Source organism: Lepidochelys kempii, chromosome 4 (genome assembly GCF_965140285.1).
Source record: "Lepidochelys kempii isolate rLepKem1 chromosome 4, rLepKem1.hap1, whole genome shotgun sequence".
Lineage (NCBI taxonomy): Eukaryota > Metazoa > Chordata > Testudines > Cheloniidae > Lepidochelys > Lepidochelys kempii.
Genome location: NC_136383.1, coordinates 123,643,461 through 123,668,436, shown reverse-complemented (window position 1 = coordinate 123,668,436; position 24,976 = coordinate 123,643,461). Strand labels below are relative to the sequence as shown.

The following is a 24,976-nucleotide window of genomic DNA, read 5'->3' as shown; positions in this document are numbered from 1 at the left end:
CTTTGTCAAGCCTGACCTTAAAAACCTCTAAGGAAGGAGATTCTACCACCTCCCTAGGTAACACATTCCAGTGTTTCACCACCCTCTTAGTGAAAAAGTTTTTCCTAATAGCCAATCTAAACCTCCCCCACTGCAACTTGAGACCATTACTCCTCGTTCTGTCATCTGCTACCATTGAGAACAGTCTAGAGCCATCCTCTTCGGAACCCCCTTTCAGGTAGTTGAAAGCAGCTATCAAATCCCCCCTCATTCTTCTCTTCTGCAGGCTAAACAATCCCAGCTCCCTCAGCCTCTCCTCATAACTCATGTGTTCCAGTCCCCTAATAATTTTTGTTGCCCTTCGCTGGACTCTCTCCAATTTATCCACAAAACTGGACACAGTACTCCAGATGAGGCCTCACCAATGTCGAATAGAGGGGAACGATCACGTCCCTCGATCTGCTTTCTGCAGTCTGTGTTGCTTTGCCAACGGCCATTTTCTCCGGGCGGGTGCTTTCAAACCCAAGTCCACTACATTGCTGTAGTCCAGGTGGATGCAGTTTCCTCGCCAGCTGGAGGTAGCAGAATACTTTCCCCAGTCACGGTGCATGCTGGGTGTCAGTCTAGAAGAACTCTTAACATTCAGACTGAAGTGATGAGTTGTGGGTTTGTGTCCTTAACCAGTGGCACCTGCGCTCTGGCTACCTGGTTTTCAAAGTGTTTCCACTGCCAACAAGCATTACTTCTATCTTGCTAAGGTTTAGCTTCAGCCAGCTCTGGGTCAGGATCTCAAGCGCTCCTGAGTTCAGGGGAGTTCAGATCTGGGTTCTTTGTTTGGGTCATTCTAAGGATAGGCCCTCTGATGGGGCGTACAAACCCCACACTGGAGAGCAAGGGGTTAAGGAACAGCTGTGGGCAAAATCAGCCCCAAAACCTGCCCAAACTGGAGGCAGGGCTGTAAAAAGCAGGGTAGAGCCGTTCAGAGACGGGCAGTGGGAGGGAGCAAACAGCTGCTCTGAGGGGAAATTACTGCCCAGGAGTACCGAGAGCGAGACCTGTGCAAACGCACAAAGGAGAAGTAGGGGTCGGAGTGGGTGGGTCAGAGACTTGGTTGGAGTGATTTACTCTGGGAAGCTGAAGGAGACAGGGGTAGGAAGTCGCCCAGTGTGGCTTAGCACCACAAGATGTCGGATATAGCTGTCCGCCTTTGGGCCCTGGACTGGAGCCCAGAGGAGAGGGTGGGCCTGGCCTCCCCTACCCAGTCCAAGAGGACAATACTACAACAATAGCCTTCACCTCTGCTGAGAGACCAGCTGGAAAAGACTGAAGTCACCTACTACAGGACAGGCCTAACAAAGAAAATAACAGAACGCCACTAGCCGTCACCTTCAACCTCCAACTAAAACCTCTCCAACGCATTATCAAGGCTCTACAACCTATCCTGAAGGACGACCCATCACTCTCACAAATCTTGGGAGACAGGCCAGTCCTTGCCTACAGACAGCCCCCCAGCCTGAAGCAAATACTCACCAGCAACTACATACCACACAACAGAACCACTAACCCAGGAACCTATCCTTGCAACAAAGCCCATTGCCAACTGTGCCCACATATCTATTTAGGGGACACCATCACAGGGCCTAATAACATCAGCCACACTATCAGAGGCTTGTTCACCTGCACATCTACCAATGTGATATATGCCATCATGTGCAACCAATGCCCCTCTGCCATGTACATTGGTCAAACTGGACAGTCTCACGTAAAAGAATAAATGGATACAAATCAGATCTCAAGAATTATAACATTCATAAACCAGTCGGAGAACACTTCAATCTCTCTGGTCACGCGATTACAGACATGAAAGTTGCGATATTACAACAGAAAAACTTCAAAACCAGAGTCCAGCAAGAGACTGCTGAATTGGAATTCATTTGCAAATTAGATACAATTAACTCAGGCTTGAATAGAGACTGGGAGTGGCTAAGTCATTATGCAAGGTAACCTATTTCCCCTTGTTTTTTCCTACCCCCTTTCCCTCCCCCCCTGTTCCTCAGACGTTCTTGTTAAACCCTGGATTTGTGCTGGAAGTGGCCCACCTTGATTATCATACACATTGTAAGGAGAGTGATCACTTTAGATAAGCTATTACCAGCAGGAGAGTGGGGTGGAGGGAGAGAAAACCTGGATTTGTGCTGGAAATGGCCCACCTTGATTATCATACACATTGTAAGGAGAAAGAAAAGGAGTACTTGTGGCACCTTTTCTTTTTCCTTTTCCTTTTCTTTTTGCGAATACAGACTAACACGGCTGTTACTCTGAAACCTGTCATTGTAAGGAGAGTGATCACTTCAGATAAGCTATTACCAGCAGGAGAGTGGGGTGGGAGGAGAAAACCTTCTGAAGTGATAAACACCCATTTTTTCATGGTCTGTGTGTATAAAAACATCCTCACTGCATTTTCCACTTTAATTATGCATCCGATGAAGTGAACTGTAGCTCACGAAAGCTTATGCTCAAATAAATTGGTTAGTCTCTAAGGTGCCACAAGTACTCCTTTTCTTTTTGCAAATACAGACTAACATGGCTGCTACTCTGAAACCTGGAAAAGACTGCGATTGTTCATGGGCCCAGCCCCCAAAGCCCCTGTGCTAAAGGGGAGGACTGGAAATCCTTGGGAGGGAGGTGCTGAAGGACAGGACAGCACTGGACTATACTTCAAGGGGGAGACATCCTGCTAACCACTGCCTGACCACAAGGCAGCACTGTTGTGCACCTTCTACAGGCCATTAACAGAAACTCAGATCCAGAGTTGGCTTTGGATTATGAACTCCCCCAAAACTCAGGGTGTTTATCTCTGGGATATTGGCTTGGGGCCATCCGTGTGACCTTCTGTGATTCTATGTCTGACTCATGGAAACAGGTTGGAAGGCATGACTCATCTGGTTGGCTCACATTCACTTCTATTGGCCATAAGGGGTGGGTTTATAACTAGTGTTGCTTGTTAAGCACGGATGACATGCCCTGCCTAGTACTAGACGCAGAACAGAGTCTCTGCCAGAAAGAGCAAGAGTTGGACACCCGGTGCCTGATTCTGCTCCAGCTGAAATCCTGCTGTAAATGTCTCGCAGCTAAGTAAGGGTTAGGAGCTGTACATTTCAGCATAGCCACATTTTGGAATAAAGGCAACAATCCAAAAATTCATAAATATCTTTGTTATATTACATGTTGCAGCAGTCACTGAAGTATGCCAATGTATGCCCATGAGAGTAAGCGACCATCCAAGAACAGAGACAATTAATAAACAAAGCAGCTACCATAGTCCTGTCGCTGCCCCTTTAAATCTTCTCCTCTCCTTGGCAGCTCAGTTCTTATATGTTGCTATAGTGAATCTCCATGGCAATGACCCTAATCAGTGAGAGGGGGAATGCAGGGGACGCATGCTCAGTATGGCTGCAGTGGTTCCCTTAGCTGCTTGCTACTGCCATTTCCAAAGGTCTGTCACAAAAGACAGAGGAAGATCAAGCACTTAGCAAATTAGTAGTTTGGGTGAGTTTCATTTCCAAGAGCATGGCCCATGGCTGCATTGGGGTCTGTGTGTGCATGTGTACCTACGGCTGTCATTTCACATCTGCTTCATTAGGCTGAATGTGCTGGGAGCAAACAGTTGATCTTTCCTATTTCTTCTTGTTTCAGGCTGGGAAGGAAGCTTTAATTCTTGATGATAATAATGGTGTCTCCTTCTGTCTGGAGAGCGATGTGGATGGCAATCCCGTTAATTTCAGTGGTTGGCCTATTGAGTGTGAAGCTGGTCGGGGCCAGTCAAGAATCTGGGAGTGTCATTCCAGCAGAAAGTATGTACCCCTGCCACGCTATGGTGGCTCAGATTCAGAAGCAGAATTTCTGCATTGTTTATGTCCCTTACTTCATCCAGTGAATGCACAAATTTCATGAGCTCCATGTGTAGGCTGCCCTTCTTAATTTTGCTAGGAAGTGCAAATTGGTTTGTAGCACACCAGGAAAGTCAACTAATGTGTGCATTATTATTATTTTTCATTAGCACTTATTTGAAAACAAAGTAACTACTAAATATTTATCTGATGTTATCTTAAACCTGTATAGTCTTAGGCCATTTTTGTTTTCTTCCAGAAGTCTGCAAGAAGATACTCTAGGTGTGCAATTGTACACATGAAATCCTTACTAGTCTGGATGCTGTTACACGCAAACTGTTGCTTAGTTGTGCTAGGGTATTGCAGGCATGTTTTTTATGTTTTTTGTTATTCGGTTGGAACAAGGCATATTGGGCTGGATTCATCTTTGGTGTAAGCCCAGTGGATTTACACAAAGGAATTTGACCCACAGAGTTTATCCCTGAAATGGATGTGGAATTCTGGAATTACACTGCTGTACATCAGAGCAAAATATTAAAATGTGAGGTAGCCATCTGAGCACAGGTCTGGGAGCCAGGAACTCCCAAGTTCTAATCCCAGCTTTAGCACTGACTGCTGTTGTGGCCTTGGGCCAGTCACTGATTCAGTTTCACCCAGTGAAAAGAGGAGGATAACAGTAACAGAGATGATGTGAGGATGTTTTGAGAAGATAGTGTTGTAAAGTGGTCTGACAATGAAATGTGCTCCAGAAGCGCAGAATGGCCACTCCCTAGAGTGATAAAAATATCAGGCAGCTCTCACGCAGAGTTTTAAAAAGTGTGGAAGGTGACTGCATAAATAAGACTGGTCCCTAAACATAAATCAATGTCAGATTTTATCACAGCCATCTCCATCCATTCTCCTGCCACCAAAGCTTTTAATTCAAAAGTTGATTTGGTCACTACATTTTACTTTCCTGGGATAACATAGCTGCTTTTCAGATGAACCCTTGGTACCTACATGGGACTAGAGGGTAAAATCCCCTGTTCTGTTCTTTTCTGTTCTAGTCTCCTCTTTATTAGAGAGACACTGTTAAATTGTTTTTCTTGTTCTATTCAAACTCTTCTGTCGCCCTCATCACTGTAGTATCCAAGCGCCTTCCAGTAGTGCATTAATATATGTGCCCTGTGCTATGTGTTTATATTAGCAAAGGTGGGGCAAACAAGTGCACTTTGCACATTAAATGGAAGATAGTGAAGCATTTTGATGGTTCTTTGTTCGTGGCAGTTCATTCCCCAGTCGTGGGCTCCTGACTCCTTCACAGATGATCTCCCTCTGTGTGGTAGAGAGTTCTAGTGAACAGCACTGTCAACCATGCTCCTCAGCCCTGAGCTTTTAGATACCCTGGACTCAGGCTGTTGAGCACCTTGAAGATTCAGAACGAGGCCTTGCCTTTGACATAATATGGTATGGGAAGAGGCCAGTGCAGTGAGTGGAAGACAGGTATGATGTACTCCTGTAGCTGGTGCTGCTATACAGCTTCTAGGTGGCATTTCCTGAGGACCCACGACATTTTGCCCAGGTAGACAGCATTGCTTGCTGGAGCCCAACTGGGAAGTGAGAAAGGTGTGTGTGTGTAACGGAGGGCAGGTCATTGTCTGTCAGGATAGCTATAAAAGGTAGAATGCTTTGCCTGTGATGCTGCAATGTGAGAACTTAATGCCAGTGAGGAATCCAAGGGCATCCCTGAGTGAATTGTTGGTGAGTATCTTTAACCAAAGGAGACTGCTTGTGGCTACAAACTACTCAAAGTGCTTTCTTCTGCCCACTTCCTTAAGTTCTGTCTTGCTTGGATTCATCTTCAACCAGCTGTTCTACATCTGTGAGCTGAGCTTGCCCAATCTTGACAGTAGTGGCATGGCTCTATGGGATGAAGGATAGGTAGAGTCATGTGTCACCTGTGTATTGTTAGCACCTAAGTGCATGTCATCTGACCAGTTCACCTGGTGGCTGCATGTAGATGTTGAATAGGCCTGGAGAGAGTCCTTGACTCTTGAGGAACCCCACAAGTGAGGGGTGTGATGGTGGAGGTGTTAAATTAGTATGGACCCTACATTTAAGTTTTGTCAAAGAGGGGGTGGGTGAGGGAGGCTTTCCAAACCTAACAAACCCAGTGCAGGAGAGCATTTGCACTCCTTGCTGCTGCAAGTGAGAACAAGGACACTGGCAGATAGTTTCTGCAGTGTGGGAATCCTGCCAGCCAAGACTGCATGCTTCAGGGCAGGCCTGGGAGATGCATGATGAAGTGCACTTTGCTATTGCTATGAGCAGGAGCACCATGTAGCTTCCAGCTACTGTGTGCTGCTGACCGCAGTACACATAAGAGTGCTCGGGCGAATACCAGGCACTCCCTAGCTGGCAGACTACACCCTCTTGGGCAAGTGGTGTATGGGCTGATGAATTTACTGGTCCTGCCTGCTAGAGTTCTCTTGACCTTGTCTTGCCCTGCTGTTTGGGGTGGAAGGAGGCTTCAGATGCCCGGTCCTGTTTCCCATTTTGCTCAGAAGTGAAGCAGAGAGCAGGACCTAGCTGATTATGAATAGTAATTAGCAATGAATAATCAGTACCTTGTACTTAGTGCTTAACATCTGCAAAGGACTGTGCAAACGTTAAACAATATCAATGTTTTTAGAATAGTTTTCTTGAAATTTCAATGAAAACCAATTTTAAAAAAAATGTAAACCTCTCCTGTTGTGTTTATAACCCGAACACAACAACCTTATGCTGGTGCAGGAGAGCTTGAAAATGGGAACCAGCCAGTCTAGTTTCACAGTCCAAGCTGCACAAAATGCAGAGTAAATAAATTGCACACGTCACGGAAAGTAAATTAGTCTTCTGAAATTATTTCGGTTTCAATTGTTTACTAGGAGGACCGCAGAAACAGAAGCAAGGCATTTTTCAATTTCCATGTAGACAGAATCCATTTAAATTTAATTATACTAGAATCTTGAGTGTTCTCATTCTGCACAAACCTGTTAAATCTTCCCCCACAAAATGCCAGCTGGTCCCCACTCCTCAGAAAAGATTGAATAGCAGATTCAGAATGTTGTACTGAGCTCTCGAGGTCATCACTGTGGCAAAATATACTACAGTTTGTGTAGGTGCATCCTATAAATCATTACACACAATTAAAACAGCCCTGCCCTTGTTTATTTGCTTAGGGTGAAATTTGCCTGTGTGCCGAGGGACAGCACAAGGCTGATGCTCCACATTCAGAGTGTAACTGGGGTTAAGTGGCACATAGACCTTGAGATGACTCTCTTCAGAGGTGAATTTCAGCCTCACTCTAGCACACATCCTTGGGGAATCTTCACTGTCTCCCAGTCATCAGTGTGAGATCCTGCAAACTAATGCCTGTCAGTTTCTGCCCTGCTCGCTGATGGTTTTTGTGAGGGGCGTAGTCAGCGTTTGACTGCCGATTGCAGTGTCACTGCCTTATGGAGACAGAGACAGGTGTCTCATCTTGAGATGAGCATTTCTTACTTTCATTTTTGCACCACCAAGTCATGATGTCGTAAATGTTTTAGTGACCACAACTTCAGCGTGGGTAGCTCCTTACCGTACCGAGTCATCACAAGACACTCTTACAAAAGACATGCAGTAATTTAAGAAAGTAGGCTGCGATGCCAAGCTAGTAATATGTTCACTGATAAAAGTCGGAGAAAGCTAGTCTTCTTTCCGCTGGTTCTCATCCGGTGCTCAGCAGTTAAAATGTGATTAGACCAGAAATCTTTAAAAAAATCCCCTTTTGTTTAAACCATTCCAAATCTGAGTTACTTTAAAGGCTGGCTTATAGCCAGCCCCTCTCCACCACTCAACCCAGCCCTGGAGAAAAATGCCTTTGCTGATGACACTTGTCGTTTATAGGGGAATGCCTCTTAATACAGCAATGTCCATGCCTGGCATGTTTCAAAAGCCAATAGTTGTCCTCTGCAAAAAGGATCGAGAAAAATGGAGAAGAGTTAGAAATTTGAGTTCATATCATAGGACAGCAACAGTGGAGGTTCAGAAAAATAGGATCTCTGAGGAAAGGTTAAAAGAATGTGGACTGTTGATGTCTTGCCTTAGTCTCGCTGTAGACTGATGTCCACGTACGTACAGATGTGCTATAAAGCAAACAGTTCATTCTCATCACAATCATCCACATTAATCAATGAGAATACAATTATAAACTACAGACAGTAAAGTGTTAACTTAGAAAAATATTCATATTGCAGTAGATAGTCGGTTATAAATTGCCAAGGTGTTAAAGAAAGGCTATCACTAAAGCTTTTGAACACTACAGAAGATATTCAACTGTCAAAAATGCCTCAGACACAATGATACCCTTCCTGATTAGGTGGAAGAGGGAATAAAAAAAAAAGGATTAAGTCACTCTTACAAAATTATCATAAAAGTGTCTTGCTGGTTCCAGAATGGGGATGGGGTAAAGGCAGTTTCCAGCTATCTGAGTCTCCTCAGTTCAAAGCTCAGCCAGACGTGAATTTCAGTGTGTAACAACGTGAGAGATGCTTGCTCACCTCATCCACACAACCAAGGCACTCGTTTGACTTCTGTTGCAAGTTAGAGGAGCCTCAGGGCTGCCAGAACTTTTCCTGGTGGATAATGCCCCCCAAAGGGCTGTTATGTCTGCTGTGGATTGACGGAGCACAGAAGTGCTTTGGCTACATCCCTCTCCTCATTCCTCTTTTGATACACTCCCTACACCAGGGACTCCCCCACCCTGAGGTTCTCGTCAGATGAATGGCTAAGGCAGCTTTCTGACCACTTTGCATTGTCAGAACAGCACAAAGGGGCTGTAGATGGGCCAGGATCTGGCTCCCTTTCTCTGGGAGTGGATGCTCTGTTATCATTGTACATCACAATCTCCTTATTTCCTATTTATCCAGAGGTTGACGTTTTATATGATGTATTTCCCTTCAGAGGGCAGGCTTTCTTAATTCATTAGTCAAATGCAGGAGACTGAGATCTAGACCAGTGTTGGGTGGGCAGTGTCGGTGTTAGCCCATTGGGGGCCCTAAGCAGGAATATTCCCCCCCCCCCCCCCACAATATGGCAGCAGCTGAAAGGAGGAAAACCCAGATTGGGCATGTTCCCTTGCCAAGACATGCATGAGGGCTTCTGAACAAATAACTTGTCTGTATCATTTCTGGAACCACTGAAAATGTCTCCATAGTGTCTTGTCCTGCAGGGAGCTGACCCGTTCATGTGAGGGTCTGAGTGCTTCCACTCCAGGGAAGTGAATGGGAGTTGAAGGCATGCAACACCTTCCAGGGTCAGGTTCTTCAGCAGCTTTGGTCCAGGTTTTCAAAAGCAGGTGTGCAAAAATGTGCATCTATATTTGCAATGACATGTGAACAGGGGATTTGCACATACAGGCATATACTTTTGTGTACGTGCAGCCCCATCCTGTGCATGCACACTGGGCATTTTGTGTGTTCAACCCAGGCCCATTCACGTTGTTAAATGTACTTTTCTCGGAAATACAAGATCATATTTTCTCTTGGCATTGCCATGATGTCAATTCCATGTGATTTCAGTGACGTCTTTCTGCTGCATCCTTTCCCAGGTCGTCCTTGTGTTGACTGCCATGCATTTGAATTCATGCAGAGGGCCCTGCAGGATTTAAAGAAGACTGCGTACAATCTAGACACACGGGTAGGTGTTATCTTAGAAATGATACTTAGGCTTAATGTACCAATTTGCCTTGACTGAGTAAAGCTGACATAACATCTTTTGCTGACTCATTTTCATTTCAAACAAATAGGACTGTACTATGCAGATGTATTGGGGACAAGCAGAGATTAGTAGATTTTAAGGCCAGAAGGGACCATTGCGACCATCTAGTCTGATTTCCTGCATTACACAGGCTAGAGAACTACAGCAACTGGTTCCTGCATATAGCCCACATAGGGAGAAGGAGAAGAGGAGAGAGAAGAGTAAGAAGGGTGAGTTACCTTTCCCATCACAATCATAGGAGTGTAGGGCTACAAAGAACCTTGAGAGGCCATCCCCCTGTGATGAGGCAGGACCAAGTATACCTAGACCAAGGGTGGCCAAACTTACTCCGAGCCGCATATGACACTCTTCAGACATTTGAGAGCCGGGGTGCGCCTGACGGGCTCAGGGCTTCAGCCCCACGGGAGGTGCCTGCTGGGGCTCGGGGCTTCAGCCCTGCTCCTGCTGAAGCCCCAAGCCCTGGCAGGTGTGCCCCACGGGGCTAAAGCCCCAAGACTCCCCTCCCCACTGTCGACACATAAGGGAGACAGGTTGGGTCAGGTGGCCCCGCCCAGGTTTGCTGGCCCTGCTCGGTCACATGGTACCACTGGGCCCCTCTATGCATGGCAGTTACTGGAGCCAGCAAGCTGGGGGCTGCGGCCATGGGGAGAGGCAGTGGCAAACAGCTGGGAGCTGCAGGAAGAGCCGCTGCTTTTGCTGATGCCTCTTCCCTGGAACTAAAGCAGCAGCCCCTCCCTGCAGCTCTCAGCCACTGCCTCTCCACCTAGAGCTAACACCTGGAAGCTGCAGGGAGGGGCCACTGAGGGTAAGAGGGGGGGCGACGTGTCTGAGGGGCATGACTTAAGCTATTGCAGGGCCAAACCTTTAATTAGTCCCCCAACACTCAGCAGGCACCAGTCATCTCTGGCAGAAGCCCCTAACCCCACCACCCCACTGCAGGGTAGAAACCTTGAGCTTGCCCCCCGCCCCCCCACATCTGGTAGGTGGATAATGGGGAGACGGGGGGGTGGCCAGGGCTCCACAAGCCACACTTTCAACTATAAAAGAGCCGCATGCGGCTCACGAGCCGCAGTTTGGCCTCCTCTGACCTAGACCATTGCTGAGTGGTGTTTGTCTAACCTGGGTTTTTTTAAACTTTTCCTCATAGGTCTGGTTTTCTAATCTTTTCTGTTGCTCTCCTCTCTACTCACCACAATTTGTCCACATTTTTGTTAAAGTGTGATGCCCGGAATTGGACACAGTGCTCCAATTGAGGCCTCACCAATGCCGAGTAGAGGGGTACAATTACCTCCCATATCTTACATACAGACTCCTGTTAATACACCCCAGAATGTGTATCTGCCTCACACTGTTGGCTCATATTCAATTTATGATCGACTATAATTCCCAGATCCTTTTCAGCAGTACTAGCCAGTTATTCCCCTTTTTGCAGTTGTGCATTTGATATTTCCTTCCTAGATGAAGTATTTTGCACTGGTCTTTATTGAATTTCATCTTGTTGATTTTGGACTAATTTGTCAAGGTTGTTTGTATTCTAATCCTGTCCTCCAAAGTGCTAGCAACCCCTCCCAGCTTGGTGTCATTTGCAGATTTTATAAGTGTACTCCCCACTCTGTTATCCAAGTCATTAATACAAATATTGAGTAGTTCTGGAGCCAGGACAGACTCCTGCGGGACCCCAGTAGATACGTCCTCCCAATTGGACAGTGAATCATTGATAACTACTCTTTGAGGATGGTCTTTCAACTAGTTTTATGCCCCCTTATAATAATTTCATCCAGACCACGTTTTCCTAGCTTGTTGTTTGAGAATGTCATGTAGGATTGTGTCAAAAGCCTTACTAAAATCAAGATATATCTATTAGAGCAAGAACCCTGTCAAAGAGGAAATTAGGTTGGTTTGATATGATTTGTTGTCAAATTCATGTTGGCTATTACTTATCACCCTATTATCCTATCGGTGTTTACAAACTGATTGCTTAATCATTTGGTCCAGTATCTGTCCAGGTATTGAAGTTAGACTGACCTATCAAAAATTCCCTGCAACCCCTCCATTCCCCTCTTTAAAACTAGGTTCTTTGTTTGCCATTTTCCAGTCCTCTGGGACCTCACCATTCCACCATGAGTTTTCAAAGATAATTTCTGACGGTTCTGAGATTGCTTCAGCTAGTTCCTTAAGTACCTAGAAAGAATTTCAACGGTCCCTGCTGACTTGAAAACATCTAACTATTATATTTATTAGAGCATAAGCTTTCGTGAGCTACAGCTCACTTCATTGGCTGTAGCTCATGAAAGCTTATGCTGTAATAAATTTGTTAAGACTCTAAGGTGCCACAAGTACTCCTTTTCTTTTTGCGGATACAGACTAACACAGCTGCTACTCTGAAATCTAACTATTATGTAACCTATTCTTTCCCTATTTTGGTTTGCATTCCTTCCCTTGTTATAATTAACCTTTTTAGTGAAGACTGAAACAAAACAGGCACTGAACATCTTAGCCTTCTTGATGTCACCCATTATTAGCTCTCCTTCCCTTCTAAGCAGAGGACCTACACTTCCCTTCATCTGTCTCTTCTTCCTAATGTATTTATAGAACCTTTCCTTGTTGCCTTTTATGTCCCTTGCTAGGGGTAACTCATTTTGTGCCTCAGCCTTTCTGATTTTGTCCCTACATGCTTGTGTTATTCTTTTGTCCTCCTACTTAGCAATTTTTTGTAGGATTCCTTTTTGATTTTCAGTCACCACTCAGCAATGGCTGTTAACAGGACAGCAGCAGAAGGTGGAAAGTGGAGAGAGACAGTAGAGCTGCACTGACAAAAGGGAATGGGAACACAAAGGAGGAGGAAAATCTTATGTGGTGTCACATTTACACCCATCATTGGTGCCAGCTCATAATAAACCAGCTTAAACAGCTCACATGGGTGCCCAAGCATTCTGGTTGCTTTGCTGATGGCATGGTCAGTACGGTATACGACATGCATGGATTTTCGTGTTTGGGCTGGTTCACATTAGAGCTTTGAATGGGTTTAACACAATCAGTTTAGTTAAACTTGGTGCAAAACCCAAACATAGATGCACTTAGGGAACTGAGCACTGATATAACCTAAGGCATGAATTTAAACAGATATCATAAAACCATAGCAACTCCCTGTGCGGTTGCTCTTTTTTCAGCATCAGAGTGGTCTTGTTGGTTTAACTTAAGTTGTTTGGGAACAGGTTTACATTAATCTGAACTAAGAGCATCTATACAGCAGTTTGCACTGGGTATAACTATATTGGTATAAAAACTGATTTAAATTAAATCACCTGTCAGGGATGGTTTAAGTGTATCTAGTCCTGCTTCAGTGCAGGGGGACGGACTAGATGACCTTTCAAGGTGCCTTCTACCTTCCTATGATTCTATCTTGCATTATAGGAGTCAAATGGTGACTGATAATGGGAACAAACTACCCAGGGAAATGGTGGGTTCTCCATCTCTTGAAGTCTTCAGATGAAGACTGGCTGCCTTTCTCTAAATTGTGGCTTAGTCATTTACAGCTTAGTGGGATCAGTACAGGAGGTAACTAGATGAAATTCCATGGCTTGTATTATACAGGAGATCAGACTAGATGACCCAACTGTCACTTCCGGCCTTATGAAAATTTCACCCTCAATTATCCTTATTCCAAGTCAGAGTTTGGCCCATCTCATCTTTTTGTGAAGTTTTACGGCAAATTAATTTAATGTAATAACTCTAAATATTCAGAATACCTTTTACAAGAGCACAGCCTGCAGAGTAATGTTCTTTTAGGGGACTCCTGGGACCAATGGTGGCATTGATAGGGATCTTTCTGCATTCATTAGCTTTTGAGATTATTTTTGAACACTCCCAGATCATCCCTTCCAGCTTGTATAAGGACTGTGAGACTCGCATAGGAAGCATGTGGTGGAATGCCAGTGCATTGGTCCTACACAAGTATTCAAATCCAAAGAGCTGCTGTGGTGCTAAAATAATCTTATGTTGTCTGCTAGGCTTATGACAACAAGAATGTTCACCTCGCACAGCTCTGAATCACACAAAGAGCGTCGTTTAATGACACACACTGCAGCATCAAGCCAATAATTGAAAGCAAACAGGAAAAATGAGCAAGCCTTCCATTCTAGTGTCAAGGTGAAAGGCAAAGCTTTTGCGTTTAAAAGAAAAAGGGGTTGGGGGAACATAGTGAGGAGGGGAAAGCAGTTGAATCACAAATCAGGAATAGTGAAATTTACCCTGTGCAGAGAGCTAGCACAAAGCCAATGTGTTATTTAAGCTTACAAAACAGGGCTTCAGTTAGAGTTAGAACCTGAGCTGGCTGAATTTCACCCTAAAATATGTCTGAACTGGAGTCTGTGGTCCATTATTATTATTATTTATATTACCACAGTGCCTACGAGACCCTGTTGTGCTAGGCACTGTACAAATACAGAATAAAAAGATAGTCCCTGCCCCAAAGCGCTCACAATCTAAGTATAAAACAAAAGAGATTACAGGTGGAAACAGACAGACAATGGGAACACAAGAGAACAATGAGGCAGTTCTGGTCAGCCTGATAGGCAGCAATTTTAGCACAACAGCTGCCTACCTAATGTCAAAGTTTTTTTGTAGGCATCATGGCAAAGGAGAGTTGGCTGGTTAAAGGTCCTGTTAGTTCATTCAGGTTATTTACTCAAATTAATGAACACCTTATTGAAAATGCCAGAACACAAATGTTTGTGGTTTACCGTAACCAATCTGGACAGGCCTTGTGCAGGCTCTCTATGTCAGGATAAATTTCACCTTTCCTGATCTGGGATTGGATTTAGCCTAGGGTAAACCATGAAAGGTTACTTACATCCAGCAACAAATGTTTGTGAAGTGTCCAGATACTGTTGTCATCGCTATCTTGAGTTAGTGCCAACAGTCATGTTTTATTGTGAGTCCTGTGATATTTGGTCTGAAAGCCCCAGCTTCTGTAGTGATGGGAGTAGGTGGGAGTTTCAGCTTTCATTTTTTTAAAAGTAAGTTTCTAACCCTCATGGTTACAGAGAAACATTACCCCTAAAAGCACGAAACCAAAAAGGCAAATAAAGACATTTATTTGTTTGTTTGTTTTTAATCTTGAATTTTTGAGCTAGTCTCCTGGGTTTTGAGAGTCTGACTCATGATTTCTGAGCACTTGGGTTTGGCAGTATTGTAACAGTATGTAACTGTAACATAAATTAACTCCAGTTAAAACAGGATCACAAGCTCGAGCCCAGACCTACCTTGAAAAGGTCCAGATTCAGAAAAGTTGGGGCAGGGAAGTTAAATTGCCAGCCCCAAAGAATTCACTGGAGTTGTTCTGGATTTACAGGTGTGTAGCTGAGAGCGGAATCGGACCCTTAGCACAGTAAGTGGTACTATTAAATTATACAGTTCTGGGCACATCAATAGCTGATGTCTTCCTGTTAAGTGGAAGGAATTAAGAGTGTGACTGAGTGGAGTTTTGCCCAGAATTTATAAAAGACACTTCAATAAATTCTGACAATCTAACCCCTTGAGGTTAACTGTGAAAGTGAAAACATTAAAACCACCAAATATTTTCCATGCAGTTTAGTCTGTATTCCTCAGTTCTGAACATGCTTATTATGTACCAGTTTGCCAGGTAAGTCACCATATAAACCAGCTATAATAACCATGATTTCTCATTCCACAAGGCCCCCTGACAATTGCAGTGCTGAGGGATTAGATCTAATCAATTATATATTCCTTTAAAGTGATATATTAAATTCCATGATTTAATGTTCTTTTGCAGACAGAAACCCTCCTCCTGAGAGCAGAAAAGAGAGGCCTATGTGATTGCTTTCCTGCAATGCACTGAAATGAGCACTGGGACATGGCCAATGGACATTATTCATTTTAAAAATGCTATTGAATAAACTACGGACAGATTGATTGAGGATAGGTTGTGAGCATATGTCACAATGTAAGGAAAAGATTGTTTTCATCTGTACAAATTCAACTGAGTTAGACCTTTTTTGCTTTGACATAGTTGATCATTACTGTATCTCTTGTCACACATGCTGAAATGTCAAAGAAGAAACAGTGCCAAAGTTGCACTTCTACGATTTATGTAACAATAGATTTGCATTATTCTGAAATTTCAAGTCAAGTTTTGCCCTTGGATGTTCAGGCTAGGTCTTCCACAGATGTAAATTAGCATAGGTCCACTAAAGAACTACACCAGTTCATACCAACTGGGGATGAGGCCCCAAGGGGTTTCCATTGGATTTACTGATGACTGACGATGGGTGTATCCAATGTCAAAATATGACCCTACACATCCAAAAGCAGCTTATTCTACAATGATGTTCAGCTAAAGAGTTATCTACAAAAAGTCAGTTTTATGTAGAAAATAATGGTTAACATTTACTGCTTTGCAGTGTGAACAAAGCAGTTATCTATCATATTAATATACCAATTGTATCAGTATCTAGTATGTTATATACCGTTATTTGCATCTCACAACATACAGCCATACAGTAGATCTGATCTTGGGGTTTGGTTGTGTTTTTTTTGGGAGGGGGGAGAGAAAGGGTTAACTGGGCTGGGGGGCGTGGGAAGGGAAAGTAATCAGCAACATTAGCAATCACATGAATGCTGCCTGGCAGCTTAACAGGATGTACCTGCCAAAACTTTCTGAAGAAGTGCCCTTTATTAAGCAAACCACGTATTGGATTGAACCTTTCAGCTGACCTTCTTCACATGGTTTTGGCAGAGGCTCTACACAATGCCTATGCCTCACTTAAGTCCCCGGTAAGTCCTATTTTGGGGAGTTAAGTAGTGCTTATGTAACCCTTCTGCCCGTCAGAGTTGGCAGCAACAAGGGCTGGGTTCAATATCTAGGGGTTCCATTCCAATAACACAATGCAAACCGGCTCGAGCCCCCACCCAGTGACCTGGGACCAATATATACCACCCCCGCTGGGCGCCTCCAAGAGGCAATACTTCCCCTCTCGCAAGCACATAGTCTGAGTGTAGCAAAAATCTTTTAATAACAGAGAGAAACAATGTGGCATTATGTTGGGGAAACACCACCAACCGGATTCATAACACAACCCATGAGCAAAAAAAAACCCACCCCAGGCAAATTGGGGCATGCCCTTTTCCCTTTGGTTCTTGAGTCCAGCAACCCCAAATCACCCAAAGTCCCAAAAGTCCAATGCCCCAAAAGTCTCTGTCCCTGGTCAGGGCAGCCCCAGAGTTTGAAAGTTTATCTGCGGAGCTTTACCTCCCAACCTGGGTGGAAATGGGACAGGGGTAAGAGGCACCTTACGTGATCTGAAGCTGACCGCCCCATAGCTCCATAGCAGCGCTCCGCTCCGCCAGCCGCCCCACGAACTCCTTCGCTCAGCTGCGCTCCGCTCTGCCAGCCGCCCCACGAACTCCTTCGCTCAGCTCCCCGGCCCACAAGCAGCTCCTGCCATCCACACACTGCGCTGCGTCGAACTGCTTCACCAGCCGTCCCGCAAACTGCTCCACAATATATCTTCAGGCTCCCCCACTACTTAACACAACACTTAGTGATTTCAGCTCTTAGGTGAATTCAGCTTATAATAGGGGAGCCCCAGTGCTGGTGCACTGTCAGCCCAAAGTGAGCTCAGCAGCCTATAACTAGACTTCTAATGAAATCAAAATTAGCTCTGATATTCCACAGTGGAGAGAGGAGGAAGTGCAATTAGCATGTAAGGCCCTCACCAAGGGGCCCATGCCACCAAGTATTAATACTTGTCCCCAGCCTCTCTCCATTCACACAGTTTTGGAACCCATGACCCTTGCCTAGCGAGTGCTACTTAGTTGATGGTGAATCCCTCCATCATAACAAAAGGCCACGTACAGTTCCAAGCACAGTTCCCATAATCAGGGTAATAACAATTTATTCTTCCTGCCCCAATAACAGAGACACTGGGGATCCCACAGCAGCCAAAGTGACCATTTGGGCAGCTATGGTCTCATTCTAGGCGTGGTGGGTGTGCCTATGCAAATGAGATCGGCCCCTGAAGTTCTTTTCCACAACTTGCCACACCTCACCACCAGATGTCAGGGTGGAGCTCATCCTGACACTGCTTACACTTAAATTGTGCATAGCCTTTGAGTGAGCCTTCTGAATAGGCATGAATTTCACCCTAGGATCCTGCTGCAGCAAGCTGTTGATTGTTTCCTGTCTGGTGATCCTACTAAGTGCCTTCAGCTCCACACTGCCGTCAGTGGAAAATGAGGGTGCTCAGGACCTCTGAGGAGACACACAGCAGTCTGCACTAGCTGGCCGTGTTACTCCTTTAAACCTTGCAAGTGAAATATGATCCCTTTTCAAGTCCTTCACCTCCATTTTGTTTGCCAGGCAAACCTCTTGTGGAAAAGTCTTATAGAAAATAACAAACTTTCTCCAGGGTTCTTAAACCATCTTGTAGAATTAATAGAGAATTATATCCTGGCTATAGAATGCTACAGGCTGGTTTACAAGTTCTATAGACAGGACAGTATTCTCTGTCTGAAATGACCCAGGTTTTCAGAGTAATATCTGTTCATTCTCATTGTTTAATTCCTATTGAATTCAATAGCACCTTTCCAGAAGTGACTGACAGGTTACTGTCGGGCTGCTCAGGAATGGAGGGGCTTCTACTTTTTTTCCTTAGTGAAACAATTAGCTTTGAAACATTTATTATCATAATTACATACCTATAAATTACATACAAAGTGAGATATGGGGAAGAACGTCAAGATTCGCTTTGGGGTTACCAGCGTCCCTTGGGCTACAAGTAGTGTCCGAATTGCTAAACATTTTGGCAAAACTGGAGGATGAGGTGTTCTAAGCACAACACCCGCAGGGCTGTAATTATAAAACCATGCTGGGGCTCAAGTCCTGACAGCTTGCAGGAGGCATCCTGTAAACAGCTTCCAGGGTGATATACCTGACTCATCTGAGACCCTGCTGCCAAACACCAACATCCTGTTGAACATCTCCAGATGTTCATTTGACATTTACAACAACCAGTAAACAGAAATGACTCACAGTATCCGAATTCATTGTCAGTGGTGGAGGACCTTACGTGCTGCGGCTCTCTTGGGCCCGATCCTGCAGTCCGTCAGTTTGGATGAAATTCAGCCCCGTGGGGAGAGCCAGATGTAGATCTGTGCATCATTTAAATCCTCCTTAAGATGTGGGGCTCAGGTGGGATTTAAATGCATCAACCTTGAGCTGGCTTTCTGCATGGGGTGAATTTCACCCTGTGACTTCAACAGGAGTTTTGCCTGAGAAAAGACTTTAGGATTGGGCCCCACATTCTCCAGGGAAAGGAGAAACCTCCTCTCACTCTTCATTATAGGTGTGAATCATGCCTTGCACCTTGCAAGAGAAGCCACTTGTGCAGATCATCAGGGACCAATATTTACTGAGCCTCCTGTGCAGATCCTCCAGTGAAGTCAGGAAGAGTTTTGTGTGTACTAAGGGCTGCGGGACCAGGTTATAAAATAGAAAACTATTTCTAGTATCATTGCACCATGCTCTAAAGTAGTTCACCATGGCTAGTGGGTAGCTGTAGATGTCTCTGCTACAGATCACGTATTTTTCTACAGGCAGAAGACATTAGGTGAAACCCACCCCTTTGCAAAGAGACAGCACAAGGTCAATGCACCACTTAACTCCCACTTGGACTTAAGTGGCCTTGTGCTGACCTCTGCACAAGGGGTAAATTTCACCCTGTATGCATCATTGAACCTGTGGATTTTCTAGCACAGCCTCACCCTTTGGGAAGTGGGGGTAAATATAGTATCCATGGCTTTATATCAATATTTTGCACGCTTATTACTGTTGCAACACCTTAAAGAGTCTGGAAAGTCTTACAAGCAAATAATATTGTTTGGTATGTCATGCATTGCTTTTAGAAAGTGGTCGATAGCATTTGAATTTTCACACACGCATCGTATCGTGAGTTCGAAGCAGAGTGAAAAATAGGTGGATGTTTGCCATGTAGAATTCATTACAAGTTCCCAGCTGTGACGGTAACCATTATGTTGTATGTACTCCTCATTGTCTATAACAATAAAAGATGAGCTGTATTACAGCGCTTAAAGTGCCCTTTTTATTGCTTTGGAAAATTGCATACATATGCAAAAATAAATACTGTCTGTTAAATAAGAAAAAAATCTGCAGTGGAGTTAAGAGTCTTATACTAGGCACTGTATTTAAATACACACTCTTGTTGCTTATGTATAAAACCTAATTCGTTCGCTCTGGTTTAAAATTGAAATTACTGTGAGTCATTTTATGTCTTTGAGGGAACTTCTGCATCCTGAAAGGATAAAATGCAAGTTTCTTATAATTAGCAAGGATGTTTGGTCTAGTGACTTGAGTGTGGGGCTGGGAGTTAGACACTTCTGAATTCTAAGTCTGGCGTGTTCAAATAGCTTGCATGCCATGAATATGTGTTTCTGTTCATGCTGAAATCAGTATCTGCTCAATTTTTGAACCCACTGGCCCAAATTCTACCCTCACCTGCCCATGTGTATAAAACTACAGCTTGGATTTTGTAAGGTGGCCTCATTTTATTTTAAAAGGATTGGCAGGGGACACCATTTTGAAAGTCAAGCCGTTGCATCCTGTTCCTAGAATTTTAAAATGTGAAGTGCAGAGCTGAAGTATTTTGATTCCAAATCCCCGTAGCACATGTTACAATTGACTTTGTATTTCTCACTATGGTTGAGTTGGCTCCAGGACTTCAGTCCAATCTGTTGTGTAAGTGCGTGCTATATATGTAAAATAATAAATAGAAGTCTTGTCTTTTCTGAGCAGAAAGGAAGGTCTTTCATCATCTTAAAAGCACTCTGGCACTAAAGATAGATGCTGTCTACAGCACATGTTGCTGAATATCACCAGTCTTCTGCCCACTGATACTGCAACATGCTTTTACTATGCCATGCATTATAGATGGGAACAGGATGTTGATAATTCTAACTTTTCTCAAGAGGGTAGAATTGCTCTAGAGTGTTAGTAAGGAATTCATGCTGTATAAAAAAGTGAGGGAAGTGAGGTGTCACTACAGATCTACATTATATGCAAAGCAGCATTGGTGTTATAACAAACCTATCTTCTGTGAGGTTTCCTTTTCTTTTTAATTACTTTAAATAGTACTCCTGTACCTCACTGGTCGGACGTAGGAGGGAGTTGTACAGGCCAGGGTTTAATGGGGTACAGTGTAGCACAAATAAAAACTCTACTGTAGTGAGGCAGAGTGGTTAGAGGACTGACCAATGGTCTGGGCTCCAGGAACTCTTGAGTTCTAACGCCCCTCATACTCTGTGGCCTACGCCTGAAGAACATTCAACAGGAGCTGCAAGTGCTCAGCACCTCCTAAATTAGGACATTTATTTGTGTGTCTAAAGGAGTAATTAGGGGCCTGATGCAAAGCTTAGTCAAGTCAATAGGAGTATTTCCACTGACTTCAATGGGCTCTAGGTGCCTAGCTTTAGACATCCAAGTTTGAAAATATTGGCTTCAACATCTCTGGGACAAATTCATCCCTGATGGAACATCACATAGTAGATGATTACCGCTCTATGTGTCTCACTTGCCCCATCTGTTAAGTGGGAATAAGTATCTTTGTAGAAAGAAATACCAGAGTAATTGCCCAAAGCACAGATATATCACTATTGTAAGGTGGAGTCTTTTGACTCTAGAATGCTAAATGCTTCTTTTTGAAGGGGAATGCTGTAGAGGCTGCTTAGCTAATGTTTGTACAGTGCATTGAAGATGTAAAGTAGAAAATATTATAATGCATTTCAGTAGTTTTATGAAATGACTGATTTTTATAATGGGTGAATAATGAAAAATCTTTTCTTGAAATATTGGTTTGAATATTTAAATGAATTTGCCTCAGTTGTCTCCATGTTCCTTTCATGTTTGAACATTCACGTGGTTAAATGTCACTACCACGAATGGATGCAACAGCAAATTCACACCAGTAACCTGAGGCTAAGGTTCTAATCGTTGAATCAGGGACCAGACACCATACCATGTGATTTATGTGACCAATCACAACTAAGTGGCACACCCAGAATGGCAAGTCCTAGAGCAAATAAGACACACACAAAAAATTGAGTAATTTTGAATGTGTTGAATAAGTATGAAGAATAAATTGCAGCAAATTGCAGCCTGTTTAGAGACATTATGCAACCAAAACAGGAAAAAGCTATCAAATAAATTAATATAAATACATTATTTCTTGCAAATAATTAGCCCCACTCCAGCCATTACCAAAGCACACCCTCCAGAGAAGCATTGTCAGGGGAATTGGGATTAATTTATACTAGAAAAAGCTTACAGAGGGCCTGATTCAAAGCCCATTGAAGAAGTCAATGGAAAGACTCTCAATAATTTTAACAGATTTTGGGTCATGCCCCGCTTGCAGAAAAGTGAGCATTGAAGAGAAGGATAAATGTAAGTTAGAAAAAAAGAGACAGGTAGTTAATGGCTGGGAATGTGTGTAAATAATGTGGACTCAAGAACATATGGAGAAAAATCCCAAGCAGCAAGGGACCTAAATTACACTATGTCCATTTGCAATCTTCAGAAATTTCATTGTGCACAAGAGGGCTTCCTGAATTGTCTCCCATCAGCGTAGAAAGAGAGAGAGAGATTATATCTAGCCCTGCATGGGAGGAAGTTTGTATCTATCCCCAGAAAAATACAGGCTGTGGGTTTGGTTATGTATTGAATAAAGAACAAAGTACTGTAAGGTAAAATAGATGTTACCGATGCTCTAATTCAGAGGAATATGTCAAGGTACACTATCTGGAAACTAAAACCATATTAATGTATTTGTTGTTAATTGGGTACCACACATCTTTGATTTAAAAAGAAAATCCTCTTGTCCAGCAAAATTGGATTCTACAAAAGCAAGAGACTAAAAAAGATACCCAAAGGAGGGGAACAAACCTAGATCTATGCTTTTAACATGCAATATATGTACTTTCAGGATTGAAATGTTCAGAGAAGCACAATGATCAAGCAAAGTTTACATGAGAAGTCAGAATAATTCTTTCCCTGATTATAGCTGTCTGCCCTTGCAAGCAACACAAGGAGTTCATTCAGGTCAGAACCCATTCTAGGTTATTAAAAATGTAGTATACATACACTCTTATAGTATGCAATGCTTAACCCGTTGAAAACAGCCACTATGCACATTCAGCTGTCTCATCTAAGCACGCCTTTGACTGGCAGTCTGGAAAATGGCTGCTCTTAAGGACTGAGGTTTCATGGTATTTGTGCCCCTGAACATTATTACATTTCACTGGAACTAGAGAAGCTGAGAGGATTGGCAGCTAACCCTCCCATGGTTCTGTAAACGGGGGACAGTTTACACCATTCACTATTTATGTAGGGGATTTTTGTTATTATTTCTTTAATCTTGTTGCTCATATTAATCAGCTTATTTACTAGGGTAACACAGTATCCTCATCAGTATGTTGGTAGAGAAAGATACCTCCTTTCCCCCCTGTAATAAAGGGATCCTGGAAGATGGTTGCTAATCAACATTTCTTCCCACCCCAGAAGAGATGGAAGCTATAGATTAAAAGCAATGGAGGATTCCACCTTACTACATTCATCACAGTGGAATATTTACAGCATGAGGTGAAAAGGTATTTACGTACTACTATTATATTTATTAATTTGTATTACAGTATCCACTATAAGCCTCAACTGAAATGGGGCCCCATTATGCTAGGCATTATACAAACACACAGTGAGAGACAGTCCCTGCCCCAAAGAGTTTACCGTGTACATACACAAGAAAGACAAAGGGTAGGAGAGGGCACAGAGGTGAAGTGACTTGCCCAAGGTCACACAGGAAGTCAGTAACAGAGCCAGGCATAGAAACAAAGTCTCTGACTCCAATTCTGGTGCCCTATCCACTGGAGACACTACTGCATACCCTAGGCCTCATTGCCTTCCCTAACTAGTAAGAGAAGTGTTGCCAAGTGGTTGGAGCATAGCAAGAGTTATTACAGTACATGAAAAATCACGTGCTGACCTACGACCTCTGCAGTGCCTAGGCACAGTAATGCCATTGACATCAGTGGAGTAACATCAGGGACGAATTTGGTCTAATGGGTCAAGCCAGGAGACTTCCCCAGAATTAGATTCACTTAATGCTGACACAGGCCTGCGGGCAATTGTGGCTGCTGTGGCTGAGAAAGCAAAAGCAGGGCCTGTGCTGCCTGTGCAGGTAGCTTGTCACTGATTTGTGATTAGGCTGTTCCCGAGCTTTCTCGATTCTCGTGGTGATCTCAGAATCAGCGTAACTGACGCACTTTAAGCCCTATACTGCCAACATGTTTTGCTTGAGGACTGAAGAGCTAATTTGAGATCAAGGCCAGGCACCCAGACAATATGCCGATGGTTATCACTGTAAGACAATAGGTAGATTAGCTAAAACATGGAACCACAATAACCCAGACACAACATTAGAGACAGAGATTATCTACAGCCAACCATTTAAATGATATGCATGGTCCAAAAATTCATATGCACATTTGGGGTTTTAGCAATAAATCTTGCAAGATAGTTGGGATCTCCCCTCTGCTTAAAGAGAAGCCCACCCTTAGGTGCTTTGCTGACTCAGGCCCAGAGTGCTCAGCAGCTTGCTGGATTGATCACTAGCTGAGTTCTGCTTTTAATTATAGCATTGCTGTTATTCAGACGTTGGCGGTGTTTCCATTATAAACCCATGTGTTTGTAATTGCTGAAAAAGATCTGCTGGTTGGAAAGGTGCTGTGCAAAGAATCCACATTTTATTTTTTTAAACAACATTTGAAGAACAATCATTTGGGGCATTTTAAAAAAGGATTAAAAAGAGTAGGGAGTTGATCTTCTGGCAATGTTTTACCATTTAAAGACAACGGCAAGGTCTACTCCATCAAATTGCTGATGTATCTATCTGCCTTGGGTACTTAGGTGTCCTCCATTGCTGTAGTCATGAAAACCTCACAACTCCCCCAAGTTAGGGAAGTACTATTACTATTTAGAGATGGGGAACTGAGACCCAGAGAAAATGACTTGCCCAAGGTCACACAGAAGCCTGTGGATAAATAGGGAATTGAATCTGGGTCTTACAAGTCTGGGGTGAGCACCCTAAACACTGGATCATCTTTCCTCAGTTTGGGTAGTCCCAGTGGGACAACAGCTACCTAAACGGATAATGTTGGCAACCAATTACTTAATATGGTCATTTAAAAAAAAAAAAAAGGCAAACATAAGGCTAGGAACTGATTCCATGATGGAATTTGAAGCA

At 43.6% G+C, this 24,976-nt stretch overlaps 1 protein-coding gene across 1 annotated transcript; it reads left to right on the top strand.

The window, feature by feature from the left end:
* The first annotated feature begins 3,420 nt into the window (after positions 1-3,420).
* NICOL1 (NELL2 interacting cell ontogeny regulator 1) lies at positions 3,421-19,753 on the top strand. Its single transcript, XM_073342735.2, has 4 exons — positions 3,421-3,528; positions 3,676-3,833; positions 9,478-9,566; positions 15,442-19,753. Exons 2-4 carry the CDS (start codon positions 3,701-3,703, stop codon positions 15,505-15,507), a joined length of 288 nt encoding a protein of 95 aa, XP_073198836.1. The 5' UTR covers positions 3,421-3,528; positions 3,676-3,700; the 3' UTR covers positions 15,508-19,753.
* The last annotated feature ends 5,223 nt before the right edge of the window (positions 19,754-24,976 follow it).

Excerpts from the sequence above, each read along its gene's own strand:
- NICOL1 (XM_073342735.2), top strand. The coding sequence starts at position 3,701 with ATGATAATAATGGTGTCTCCTTCTGTCTGGAGAGCGATGTGGATGGCA. Across the intron at positions 3,834-9,477 it reads GAGTGTCATTCCAGCAGAAA|GTCGTCCTTGTGTTGACTGC; the intron begins GTATGTACCCCT and ends ATCCTTTCCCAG. Across the intron at positions 9,567-15,441 it reads CGTACAATCTAGACACACGG|ACAGAAACCCTCCTCCTGAG; the intron begins GTAGGTGTTATC and ends GTTCTTTTGCAG.